This window comes from Babylonia areolata, chromosome 27 (assembly GCF_041734735.1).
Source record: "Babylonia areolata isolate BAREFJ2019XMU chromosome 27, ASM4173473v1, whole genome shotgun sequence".
Classification (NCBI taxonomy): Eukaryota; Metazoa; Mollusca; class Gastropoda; order Neogastropoda; family Buccinidae; genus Babylonia; species Babylonia areolata.
Window position 1 is genome coordinate 7,644,263 of NC_134902.1, and position 13,972 is coordinate 7,658,234.

The 13,972-nt window shown below is 42.3% G+C and overlaps 1 protein-coding gene across 2 annotated transcripts; it reads left to right on the forward strand.

Moving 5' to 3' along the window:
- Positions 1-4,405: 4,405 nt before the first annotated feature.
- On the forward strand, positions 4,406-13,488 carry LOC143301167 (uncharacterized). 2 transcript variants are annotated; one of them, XM_076615257.1, is made up of 7 exons: positions 4,406-4,498; positions 6,344-6,429; positions 7,741-7,985; positions 9,038-9,149; positions 9,988-10,108; positions 11,535-11,578; positions 12,247-13,488. In XM_076615257.1, the coding sequence occupies exons 2-7, from the start codon at positions 6,381-6,383 to the stop codon at positions 12,603-12,605; spliced, it is 930 nt and encodes a 309-aa protein (XP_076471372.1). In that variant the 5' UTR covers positions 4,406-4,498; positions 6,344-6,380; the 3' UTR covers positions 12,606-13,488. The 2 variants fall into 2 exon arrangements, with proteins under 2 accessions (XP_076471372.1, XP_076471371.1); XM_076615256.1 differs by having other exon boundaries at positions 9,976-10,108; positions 12,247-13,487.
- The last annotated feature ends 484 nt before the right edge of the window (positions 13,489-13,972 follow it).

A 13,972-nucleotide genomic window follows, 5' to 3' on the forward strand; every position in this document is an offset into this window, starting at 1 on the left:
ATGTCAATTGGTCTGTTTGCTTGTCTGTCTTCCTAAACTTTTCTTTTTCTATTTGTGTGTGTGTGTGTGTGTGTGTGTGTGTGTGTGTGTGTGTGTGTGTATGCATATGTCTATATCGACATCTATGTCTATGTCTGTCAATGTCAATGTCTAAATCTATGCCAGTGTCTGTGTCTGAATCTGTGTTTGTGTCAGGATAGGTATAACAATCATCTTTCTCCACGCAGATTGTTCGTAATCAGTCATGTCAGTAAATAATAAAACGTTTTCTATTGTTTTAAAGCCGGAAACAGACATGACTTGGATGTTTTATTCATATATTTTTGTTTGTTCGTGCGTAGATGTCACGAGTAACGTTTCTCAGAACTAGTGTACTTATAAAGTGACGAGAGAGAGAGAGAGAGAGAGAGAGAGGGGAGGTAAAGAATAATGTATGGAAACGTTCTGAAGAAAAACCTCCTCTCTAACATACATGTGTGTGTGTGTGTGTAAGTGAGTGTGTGTGTGTGTGTGTGTGTGTGTGTGTGTGTGTGTGTGCGCGCGCGCGTGCGCGCACGCCTGACAGAAGACTGACTGTATGCCACACGAAACGAATGACGAGCACCTACAGGCAGCACTCAATCGGCTTTATTCAGTTAGGCAACCTCTTGCGCAGATGACTGTTTATAGAAGAGTGCTTAAATGGCTTGGTCTCTGAGCGAAGGAAGATAGACGTGGTATAAGTAATGATAATGATAATAACGAATATAATATATTTTCCTTTCAGAAGGATCGCCATTACCGGTGAGCGAGGCCAGGTGTGACTTTCACAGAGACCTGTGTCGCTACACATCACGGTCATGTCGCGGCGCCCTGGGCTGGACATCCACAGTTCATGGTCAGTGCTCACTTTGTGTTTGTGACATCCACAGTTCATGGTCAGTGCTCACTTTGTGTCTGTGACATCCACAGTTCATGGTCAGTGCTCACTTTGTGTCTGTGACATCCACAGTTCATGGTCAGTGCTCACTTTGTGTCTGTGACATCCACAGTTCATGGTCAGTGTTCACTTTGTGTCTGTGACATCCACAGTTCATGGTCAGTGCTCACTTTGTGTCTGTGACATCCACAGTTCATGGTCGTTGCTCACTTTGTGTCTGTAACATCCACAGTTCATGGTCAGTGCTCACTTTGTGTCTCTGACATCCACAGTTCATGGTCAGTGCTCACTTTGTGTCTGACATCCACAGTTCATGGTCAGTGCTCACTTTGTGTCTGTGACATCCACAATTCATGGTCAGTGCTCACTTTGTGTCTGTGACATCCACAGTTCATGGTCAGTGCTCACTTTGTGTCTGTAACATCCACAGTTCATGGTCAGTGCTCACTTTGTGTCTGTAACATCCACAGTTCATGGTCAGTGCTCACTTTGTGTCTGACACACACAGTTCATGGTCAGTGCTCACTTTGTGTCTGACATCCACAGTTCATGGTCAGTGCTCACTTTGTGTCTGTGACATCCACAGTTCATGGTCAGTGCTCACTTTGTGTCTCGGACACAACCAGACACACACGATAATGAAAATACTGGGAAAGACTGCTATGTAAACATGTTTAATTGATCAAACAGAACCTCACGTTAACATCAGCCTTTTCAAACACGGTAAATTACAGACATGAAATGGAGAAACACCATAATGTGACAGACATGGTTTTGTTTGTTCGTAGCTTGTTTGGTTTGATTGCAGGAAAAAAAGTTTTCATGGTATCATATCTGTTTAAGTCGTCAACGTGCCCGAATTGAAAGTTGGAAAGCGAAATTTGTTCTGTACGAAAATGCAGGAAACAGTTCTGGTGAAGAACACGTCAGTTTCTTTTGTGGAGTTACTAGCAAGGAGAAATGTGTCGTTATATTCTTTTTATCATGACTTGTTGCGTTGTGTGTCAGTGCCTCCTATTTACCAGTGGCATTTACTGAAACAGAAATGGGCGCGTGCGTTTTGTAGGTGCATGGTCAAATCAGTTAACTGGTTGAGAAATGGGGATGGGTGGGAGCAGGTTTTTTTTTCTGCTTTACTGCGTCTGTACAGAACGTTGGTTGGTTTCTACGTGAATACAGAATGAAAGAAACAATAGAATCTCTGCCTATCTGGCTGAAATGGACAAAGCTCTCACACTTATGACTGGACCATTTTAGTGTGACTCACGTTGCCGAACACAGTGGCAACTCTTCTTCTGCCTGAAAACCCACACGCCCTGTGTATGTGTCGTGGCCTGTGATTGTCATAGTGTGTGCACAGTTACAAGAAAGGCTCACGACGCGAGGTCAATCGACGCTTGAAAAACGGAAAGGTTTGTGGAGGAAGTGAGTTACCGGCGGCTTCCTGACTGGTGGGAACTCTCTCTCTCTCCCTGTCTCTCTCTCTCTCTCTTATTTGGGCCGCCGGGAGATAGGTACTCATCATAACCGTGTTGTTATGGTTTGGCACTTTCACTTTGTCCGATCTCTCTGCCCGCATATATGTCTGTCTGTGTGCCTGCATGTCACTTAAACTATCCATCCGTCTATCAATTCTCACTCTGTATTGAATAAAGACAACAACAACAACATTAAGGATGGTAATGAGACTGTATACTACAGGTTATGCACAAGTCACTGTGGTACCAGACACACCATCTGTCCTGGAATCTCCACTGCTGGATGTGTCCTCCCCTTCCTGTCTCACCGTCATCTCTGACATCCAGCACCCAGCACAGATGGACGTCATGTTTGATACTTCTGGTGGACTGTGCCTTTTGGAACACTGCCTTCAGCTTCTGAACCTCAGACACATCATCTGCACATCCCTATTGGGGCTGGGAAGGTTGGTGCGTAATTGCATGTTCCTTTGATTTGAAGGGTATGTTATTACAAAGGGAAATTAACAAACAATGAGGCCAGGAGATGAAATGATTAACAAATAGTAAAGAGTGGTAACTCTCTCCATTCACAAGGTACACAACTTCAAGTCAGTGCTGCTTACACTACCGATTCAGCTAGCACACAGGTGCTTCCTTTTTTGAGGAAATGACTGAGTTTGTTCCAATGTACCTTTCATTTACCTGTGTGCTAGCTGAATCGGTAGCGTAAGCAGCACTGACTTGAAGTTGTGTACCCTGTGAATGGAGAGTTACCACTCTTTACTATTTGTTAAAAAAATATGTTATTACATTCACACACACTTACACACACACACACACACACACACACTCTCTCTCTCTCTCTCTCTCTCTCTCTCTCTCTCTATATATATATATATATATATAACACGAACACACACTAGTTACACAGTCACTCACGGAATATTATGTGGTAAGATCTATTCCCTAAACCAGGCCCTTTATATGTACACAACAATCCTGATCTTTTTTGTCTTCTCAAAACCACTTGGACAGCAAAGAGATACGAGTCATGCGCTTGCGTCTGCCCCCCTCACATTGTCTTGGCAGCACACGAGAAAAGCACAGAGAGCATCAACAACTGTTCAATACCAACTCACATGATTCTGTCACATCAAAAAGAAAGGACACATAAATGTGCAGCCTGACCGAAAACCAAAATGCTGTATGTTCGAAAAACGTTCTTCCTTGTTTCATTATGACAGAGCAATTTATGTTATTCGAAGCAGGGTTAAATGAAGCTTGGAGCCTGGAGCTGTGTCATGCAGTAAAAAAACCACACAAACAAACAAAAAAAAGCAAAAACCCACGGTAGCTGATGTTCCCATTGGTGCAGAGCCACACAGCTTCAAGCTATTGATGCATAGCGTCCACACTGGTACAAAAAATGAACAAAGAAACAGTTGTAGAATGTCCTTAAAAGGTGGGTACCAACAGCTTTCATTTGACCTTTTCACACAGCAGCTGGGTTGGATTCACTGCTCCCTGTCTGACTGTCAGCAAACTGATAGGAAGGAGGAAGTGTTGTGTGACTTGTTGCTGTCACTGTTGATAAAACACTGGCAACATTTACTGTACATTCTTCCTTTGTTCTGGGTTATATATATATATATATATATATATATATATATATATATGTGTGTGTGTGTGTGTGTGTGTGTGTGTGTGCATCTTCTTCTTTTTTCAAATGCGCATCCATCTTTTTCATTGGATCCGATATCATCAACGACTACTTTACTTCAGGTTCTAACTGTGGAGTGCAGTTCAGCGAAAGGCAATGCAATGCAAACGTTAGCGAGAGGGAACACAGCGCATCTCAATGAAACGCAGCGGAACGTATGTTGTTGTGCACTATAACAAAACAATACAAGCACAACAAGACACACAAAAGCACAATAGAATACCTTTACAGGGTGAAAACGACACGACCCCATACAACAGGAAATGGCAGCTACAGCACAGTACAATGCAGGATGCACTGTGTTTCAGGTTGTGTTTCGTGCTTTCACTCCTCAAGGACAAGACGGAGGAACAGTCCGCATCCACTTCCTGTCCGTTGACCCAGGTTGCTGTTCCATAGGTATACACCATGGGTTTGTCCTCCGTCTGTCTGTCTGTCTGTTTGTCATGCCAGCACAATTACACAGACACAGAAACAGACACACACACATGTCGATAACAACGAATTGGTTTGACGAGGGAAGTGGAATCAGCATGTATGCTTCTTCACATCCAGCCCCCAGGGCGAAAAGGAAAATACATAATAAAGATGAGAGAAAAAGGAATGCAGGCATACTCACACACATACATAACATATGGATGTACACATACACTACATGCACGAAAATAAGTGAAAAATATGCACAGATATAGCCATATACATAAGCAAATATATACATAAAACGATCTTCGTTCACCAGAGAGAGAGAGAGAGAGAGAGAGAATTGTAATAACCATAAACTATTTCGCAACAACAAAGATTTTATTAAATATGTAATTGTAAATCATTATACAATTACTATTTTTGTAAATTATCATTATTATCATTCTTGTTATTGTTGCTACTGTTGTTGCTGTTGTCATGTAATAGTAATCTAGGTTATCTGTCGTAAATTTATATTTTATCAACTTTTTATCGATTTTGCTTACTCTGCTTTGAAAATGGGATCATGCAAGAAACAAGAGGCAAGGCCTTCAAGACTCACTTGTGATACACACTGAAGGAAGTAATAATGATAAAAAACAAATTATAAAAAAAAACGTTAAAAAATATTTTGTTTTTTTCTGTATTTGTTATAATTATATAAAACTTCGCGTTAAAACATTTTTTTTTTTAAAGGCATAAAAGCAGATTCGAACCATGCATGTTTGGGTCGAGAACAAGTAGTTTTTTACACAGCACTAACTTGGCTCAAACAATGACGTTCAAAAATTACTGTTTGAGCATGTTCTTTTAGCGTGATAAATAGACAACGGTAAATCGAAGTGATAACGCCGTTTAAATCATGCCATTTTGGAATACGTGGCCGTTTTCTCTACATCTGCAGAGATCCGTGTCCGACAAGCTTCAGTAGTTACACTCACCGAGAAACTACGACACCGTCCATTCAATTTCTCTTTAAGTTCATTCCAGTTAAGCTTAATTCTGTATCCACTTTAAAACATTCATATGCAGTAAACACGTCGATGATTGTTTAAGATATTCTAATTTGGCGGTAAATGAGACGTTGCCATCTCGCAAGATACTCTGCAACATGTTTTGTCAAGATCTGCACAGACCAGTCTAGACAAGGCTGACTGAAACTCAGTGAAACGTCAATTTGATTTTTCTTTTGTGTTCATTTTAGTTGATTCAGTGTCCAGAATATTCATATGCAGTGAACACGTCAATAGTGTTGTGAGTGTCACTGTATGCGTTCTGTCCAGAATTTGTGTTTCTTTTCTTTTAATTGCGAACCAGAAAAAACGAGGTCATGGCGTCTTCTTACCACACACAGCCTACGTTCCGGCAACTGGGAAGCGGTAATATAATGTTTTCGGAATCCGGAACGGGCCTCAACGAAATAAAGCGTAAATGATCCGGAAATTCGGGAGACGTACAACCTTTTATTGATATGACTGAGAAATGTTTCCAAGTATGTTTAAGCCAAATTTGGTATTGGCAGACAAAGTTGTTGTTTTTTATAGAGAAAATGGCAATGTGTTAAAGTATACCACAAACACACAGACACACACACACATAGACACACACACACACAGAAACAATTGAACACCGAATTGTAACAGACTCACTTTGTTTAGTGAGTCAAAAATGAAAGGAAAAAAAGAACTAAATAAAGTGATACATTAAAAAACAAACAAAAGATTAACTAACTGGGTTAATACATGAATAAATTAATAGTGCCTGTGTTGTGTGGTGTTTCAGACTGGGCGAAATTCATAGAAAACAAAGGACATGCAGAATGCAGCTGGCAGCACGTGGATCAGTGGAGTTCAGCCAATTTAAAATTGGTATGGAATATCTGTATCAGTCTGTGTGTCTGCCTGTTTGTTTGTGTGTTAGCCTCCGTTTGTGACAGTCTGTCTGTCTGTCTTGTCTGTCTGTCCGTCTCTCTGATGGTAGGAGAGAATATATGCATCTTTGGAGAAAAAAACAGAAGGAACATAAACAATGCCCTATTAGTCGATTACTTCAATCTATAAAAAGTCAAAAAGAATTTTGGATTTGTGTGCACAAACTTCCAAGGAAAAGAACTCAACCTGTGGATGGTATTAGAGTAGAAACATGTTTCAGCACTTCAGGGAGCTTCTTGATCGAAATGTTGACTATCATAATCAGTTAGTATATAGGGACTATGAAAATGAGGGTATATGTGATGATGGTTATGACAAAAGACGAGACTGTATTATTAGCTTTAAGAAAGGTGAAATCTCGCAAGGATCGTCCCAGCTGGTGAGATTTACTGTATATCCCTCTTCTAAGGGGCTGCAGCCGATAGGAATAAATCACCTCAGTCTCAGTCTTTCTCCTTTTCTCTGTCTCTTTTCTCTGTCTGTGTGTATGTCTCTCTCTTTTTCTCTCTGCCCCCTTCTCCTCCTTTCTTTCTACATTACCCTATATGTCTGTCTGTCTGTCTCTTTCCACCACCACCCTCCCCTCTCTCTCTCCCAGTCTCACTGTGTTGTTCATTGATCTGTGTACTTGGATCTGTATGTGACGATGCACATGTCCCACTCGAGTAAAGTCTAAGTTGTGTCTGTCTACCATCAACTTCAGTCTCTTTATTCATCAGTCTTGGAGTCAATGTACTTGATGTTGTCGAAAGATTAATGTTTACAGAACATCTTGTCTTGCAGAATGGGAAATCATACAGATTAAGAAATTGTACACTAAATTAAAGGTTGAGCGGTTCTTGTTTGACTATTCGACGGTTTAAAAACAGGCCTAAAAGATTAGATACTTTCATTTGGTATGCCCCGTGTTCAAATCATACAAAAAGTATTAATTGTGTTTTTGTTCTTAGTTGTGAAAACATCAGAGAAGCATCTGTACATTCCCAATAATCATTACTCACACACACACACACACACACACACACACACACACACACACACACACACACATGTGCACGCACGCCTGCGCACACACACACATTCACACCCACACCCACACACACACACACACACACAAACGCACACACACATACACGTATAGTATATACGTCCCTGTGTTTGTTTATTTTTATGTATTTATTTAGAGAGAAGGGGTGAAACCAACACAACAAAACGGCCACTGACACTGTTCTGACTTCTCATCCCCAGTTGAGGGAAAGGGCGACCGCAGTCAGCTGACCACCCCCCTCCTTCCACCAGCACTCTCCACATCACGCCCCGCCTGTCTGTCCTTCAAGTTCGCCCTGCCCCGTGATGGCGACAGGTCTCTGAGCGTGTCCCTGGTGGATGTGGCCAACAGCGAGAGACCCCTTTGGCGAGTCTTCAGAACCCGATCTTCAGAGCTTCAGTGGGAAACGGGCCAGATTCCCATAGTGTCCGGGTCTGCTTTCAGAGTGAGTGTGGGGCTGGCCAGTGAAGGGACAGCACAGTGTGTCAGTGGTGTTCCTTCTGTCTGTCTGCTCCTTCCGTGTCTCCGCTGACCCGTGTATTTTGTACGAGGGGGGTGTGAGGTGTGTGTTATCAGGGAGGGATTGTCATTACAAAACAAAGAAACGAGGGAGATGTTTTCATTACAGAACAAAGAAACGAGGGAGATGTTTTCATTACAGAACAAAGAAACGAGGGAGATGTTTTCATTACAAAACAAAGAAACGAGGGAGATGTTTTCATTACAAAACAAAGAAACGAGGGAGATGTTTTCATTACAGAACAAAGAAACGATGGGGGTAAGGGGGGTGTTATAATTCCCGAACAAAAACGATGGGAATGCTATTGGCACTTAACAAAGAAAAGATGGAAGTGCTATCGTTACAGAACAAAGAAACGAGAGAGGCATAGCACAAAAAGATTACTATGATTCGGATTACGGTTGTTTATTGATTTATGGGTATTTTTATTATTTGTTAATAGGTTTCTTCATTTTATTCATTTCATTGTTCATCGCATTAATTCTTTATTCATTCTGTATTTATTTAGTGGTTATTTACTTACTTATTCATCCAGTTATTCATTTACTGGAAGTAGATACTAACGTGCCGATAGCCTTAAGATGGCCTTATGGCCTTAGTGCTCGGCAAGGTTCTAAGCACCATAATCTGATTTAATCAAATTGTTTATTTATCCCACAATCGCTTACCACGCATATTTATTACTAGAGCAGCAATGAATTGATTGTAAGGTGGAGTAATTGTGTGCCTCAGTGTGGGAAGGCACGTGTCAAACACTTCATTTCTGGACATCTGTATAGACAGTTGGGTATCCATTGGTGTGAACGTGATATTTACCAGCAGAGACAAGCAGAAAATTATCTCTATCCTCAATGAATTATCATTTCCACCACCACCATCATCGTAGTCGTTGTCGTCGTCATTGTCATAACTATTATCGTTGTTATCAAAATCATAATGAAAATTATGATTATTCTGATCATGATCATGAATGGCAGGTCAAGATCAAGGCCAAACGCACAACAGATCCTGTTGGTCTGAATAACGTGCAGTTAAACAGGACAGCAGCCTTGTGTGAACCACAGCCCCCTGACGCTTTCATCCGTGAAGGTCTCTGTCTGTCTGTCTGTCTGTCTGCCTCCAGTTTTCTTCTCTGTCTGTCTGTCTGTCTTTCCACACTTCTGTGTGTGTCAGAGCGTGTGTTTTCCTATGCACGCGTGCCAGCATGCATGCATGAACGTGTGTGCTTAAGTTTTATGTTGGGTATCTGTGATTCGAATTAATTTTTGATTGCGAAATCGGCGCTTATTCAACTGAGAGAGATTTGCCTATTTACATGTGTGCCCACATTTTTGTAATTGTGTATTTATGTGCGTGCGTTCGCGGGTGATCATCGGTATGCAAGTGAGCTCGTGTGTGTAGATGTACACAGCCGAATATTACTTACTCTACAAAACCCAAAAAACCCAAAAATCAAACAAGACCACATTAGTCGTGTTTGTTTCTGACAGAACAGGGAAGACGGACTTGCGGAACGCCATAGCATTTGAATTGTTGATCCACATAAGAATCGGTTTTTCGTCTTCTTCCTCTCCTCCTCCTCTTTATTCTCCTTCTTCTCTTCTTCTCCTTCCACTTTTCCACCCCCTTCTTCTTCTTCTTCTCCCCCTTCTTGTTCTGCTTTTCCCCCTCCTCCTTTTTCTACTTCTCTTCCTTCTTCTTCTCTCTTTTCTCCTGCTTCTTGTAAGAAACATCTCCTGATACACAGACTCTGACACTGACACAGACTCTGACACTGACTCTGACACAGACTCTGACACTGATACAGACTCTGACACTGATACAGACTCTGACACAGACTCTGACACTGACACAGACTCTGACACTGACACAGACTCTGATACAGACTCTGACACAGACTCTGATACTGACACAGACTCTGACACAGACCCCCCGTCCCGTGAGGGCCCGTCAGTGGCAGTCATCGCTGGGGGAGGGACAGCGGCCGTCCTCGTCATCGCCATTGTCGTCTGTGGGGTCATCTGCTGGAGGAGAGGAAAGAAACGAGGGTAAGGAGAATACTGAAGGTTTCCTTTCCTTTGCTTTTGGTGTGTGTGTGTGTGTGTGTGTGTGTGTGTGTGTGGTGTAGTAGTAGTAGTAGTAGTCTTCAGTTTAACGTCTTCCACTTTAAGTGGTATTAGATGGAAGTGTGTGTGTGTCTGTGAGAGAGAGAGAGAGACAGAGAGACAGAGAGAGAGAGTAACAACATGACAGTAGAGGAAAACATGTGTTCGTAAACAATTCTTCTCATGATTGAAACACGTACAAAATGTTTTCATAAATAAATGAGTAAACAAATAGATAAATAAATGAATAAATAAGGAAACAAACAAATAAATGAATAAATAATAAACAGTGTTTGATGGGGTTGGAGACAATCATTCGTCATGCCTGATACGACGGCAGTTTCCCCTCTGTGGACCAATCACATATTTCACCACCTACAGCGCCCCCCCCCCCCCGCCCCCCTGTTCCTCTCTTCCACCCACTAAATGATCAAGAAGACACCACTTATGTTATGTTCTCAGGACTCGAGACTGCAGACTTTTTTTTTTTTTAACGGAAATTCACTGTTCGACATATGCAAACATTAAAACAATAAAATGTCTTGTATATAAGCTAAAGCTGAGTAAGCTTCGAGTAGTTAAGTACGTTTAGTACTGTGGATTTGATTTGTGTCAAAGGGAGAGAGCAATTTGTTGTATGACTTTCCCCTGTTTTCATCGGCTATCGTGTTGTACCTGTTTATGATTTGCTCTGCTAGCGGTGGACAGTATCTCTTTTGCAGATCCAAGTAAAGGCTACTCTATACAAACCTCCCCCTGTGTCTGTGCCCGAACACATTAGATTCTAACCCCCCCCCCCCCCCTCCGCCTCTCCCCCACGTCCCCCTTTATTCCCTACATCCAAAGAAGTTCACCAGTCCTGTTTGCATCTCCATGAAAACGTCAATAAAAACATAACATTCGGGCGAAAGCTGACCAGGACTCCCCCACGGAACTCCAGGCGGAACTCATACCTGGGCAGACATCCAGGACTCACCCGGCCCCTCTCAGACACAGCGACCAAGACTCCAGCCCTGAGCAACTTGGCCTCAAGGGTTTCTTGTCGGTCGTTCAACTTCACTTACCGCGATAGGCCACAACACAGGGGACGAAACTCGACACAACAAATGATTCTGTCCCTTCGAAATCAAAATGGTCTCTGGTCTTCAAAAGATGTAAGATAGATAGATAGGTATCCTTCTCTCTCTCTGTGTGTGTGTGTGTGTGTGTGTGTGTGTGCGTGTGTAGGTGTGTGTGTGTGTGTGTGTGTGTGTGTGTGTGTGTGTGTGTTTCACTGATATTTAAGACACAGTGGAACACACACCAAGAAACGAACACCTTCTTCAAGCTGTGTGTGAAGTGAAGCTGAAAGGTGTATCTCTTTCCTCAGGATTCCTGATGCTGCTCCCACACACCCAGCGACTCCAGTCAGAGGTCAGTGCAAAGTCAGCATTGTAAGTCATTTCAGTCTATGGGGTGGCTGTACCCACTGTAAGTGCACACAGTCAGTGGTGGATTCATGTTGCGGGCCATGTAACCTGACACCACATCGCACAACTGTGGTATACAAATTCACACCAAACTACACTATATCACTTGACACTCTATCGTACTCCATACCACCACAGGGACGTCCTCAGCTTTAATTGATCTTCTCGCTCTCTCCGCTCTTCTTCGGTGAGACCTGCGGACCAAGCCCATTATCATAAACATGTCCCATTATCATAAACATGTCCCATTATTATAAACATTTCCCATACGAACAGGTCTTCTTTTGTCCGTGAGCTGTGGAAACCATGCCCCGCCAGTTTGGAGGTGGTTTGAAAGAAACACAAGCAAAACTTTAGGCGATATGGACGACGGAAAAGTATAACAATCAAATTTGATAAAAACAAATATGATATATTTATCGTTAGGCAGCACGATACTGTGAGTGCCGAGAACAACTTTCCAGGTCTTTCCATGCGCTTTCTATTGACCTTTTGTTTTCTGTGAAGAATAGAACGAGTTGGCAATCATTCTTGATCATTCTATTGTTTTCACATTTTATTTTAGAAAGGTAACAACAGCTTCTTTGCTCTTTGGGTTGTTGTCACTTACAGAGGACAGGCACCTTTCCAACATCTATTCTGAAGCCAACGACTTTCCAGTCGGGCAACTGACCCCCATGGGACATCAGACCCGTCATGACGTCAGCGAGGGGTGTGTGAGGGCAGGGAGGGATGACGGCCACCCGCAGCAAGACAGCTACAGCCACCTCACAGCACGGGGTGTGGACAGCAACAGCCACGCTGCATCACACAACCCACACCACAAGGTGAACGCCTACAGTCCTGTGGGGGTACAGGGCACGGACAACTACAGCCACATTGGAGCTCTCCATCCTAACCAGTGCCAAGTGCAGATTTCGGACGTCTACAGTCACATCCCTACACGGAATCCTGACCAACCCAAACCATAAGACCCTGATGATCCATCTGAGCACGTGCATTTCGTGACGTAAAGAGACTGGTAGAGGCCTGTTGTTGGCTCAAAGTACCAATGTCTTGAAAACTGTTCATAAAGGTGGGGAGCATTTCATTTCAAGTTTGTACGAAACAGTGGCTGTTATGTTACGGTTTCAGAAAGAACACTTGTTTCATTGTCATGTTTTCAGAGAGAACGCTTATTCTATTATGTTTCCACGTTTGTACAGTCGCTGTTATGTTACGGTTTCAGAAAGAACACTTGTTTCATTGTCATGTTTTCAGAGAGAACGCTTATTCTATTGTTATGTTTCCAGAAAGAATGCTTGTTCTTTTGACATTCGGCTTTGTGTCCCTAGTTGGTTATAAGCTACTTTTCCCTCTCTCCTGTGGGTAATTCGGGAGATGGTGTGTGTGTGTGTGTGTGTGTGTGTGTGTGTGTCGGGGCTCGTGTACGTTTATGTGTATTTGTTTATGTTTTCATGTCCGTGAAACTGCATGTTTGTTGCATATCTGTTATGCATGTGTGTGTGTGTGTGTGTGTGTGTGTGTGTGTGTGTGTGTGTGTTTTACATTTATTTGCTTATTTATCATCATTATTGTCTTTTTATTTTATCTTTATTTATTTATTTATTTATTATTATTATTGTTGTTGTTATCTTTTTTTCTTCCTCAAGGCCTGACTCAGCGCGTTGGGTTACGCTGCTGGTCAGGCATCTGCTTGGCAGATATGGTGTAGCGTATATGGATTTGTCCGAACACAGTGACGCCTCCTTGAGCTACTGATACTGATACTTCTGACTTAGTCAGGAACCTTTCTTGTTGTTAGTGTTGTTGTTCGGTGTTTCTTTGTTTGTATACATGTATCTGAATGACATTAACTGTGTATATCTTAAGGGGGGGAGGCGGGGGGAGGGGGGGAGAGGAGTGTGGGGGGGGGGGGGGTATGAGTGGGGGGGGGGAGGGGGAGGGGGGATTGATACCGAGTTCTTTTCCGTCATTTTGCTGCTTTTTAGTTACTTATTCTTCATTTTCTTACTCATTGAGAGACTGAATCAATCTTAACTACATAATTACGTTTGTATTGTAAGGTTTTACGTTCCATTAGTTTTTCTTCACGTTGCTAGCTTCACCTTTCTTTCAGCTCTACCACTTTGTGCTGACGCAGCATCTTAGGTCAGAACAGAAGACTTAAGACAGGTGGGGTGGAGAGAGATATTGCCATGTTTTTTAAAATCTATTTATTTTTTTTTAGTGTGTGTGTGTGTGTGTGTGTGTGTGTTTTCATACTGTTGTAAATATGCATTCATTTGTAAACTCAATGTAGTAATATATCGACATTCATGTCTGCCGAATGTTTTGT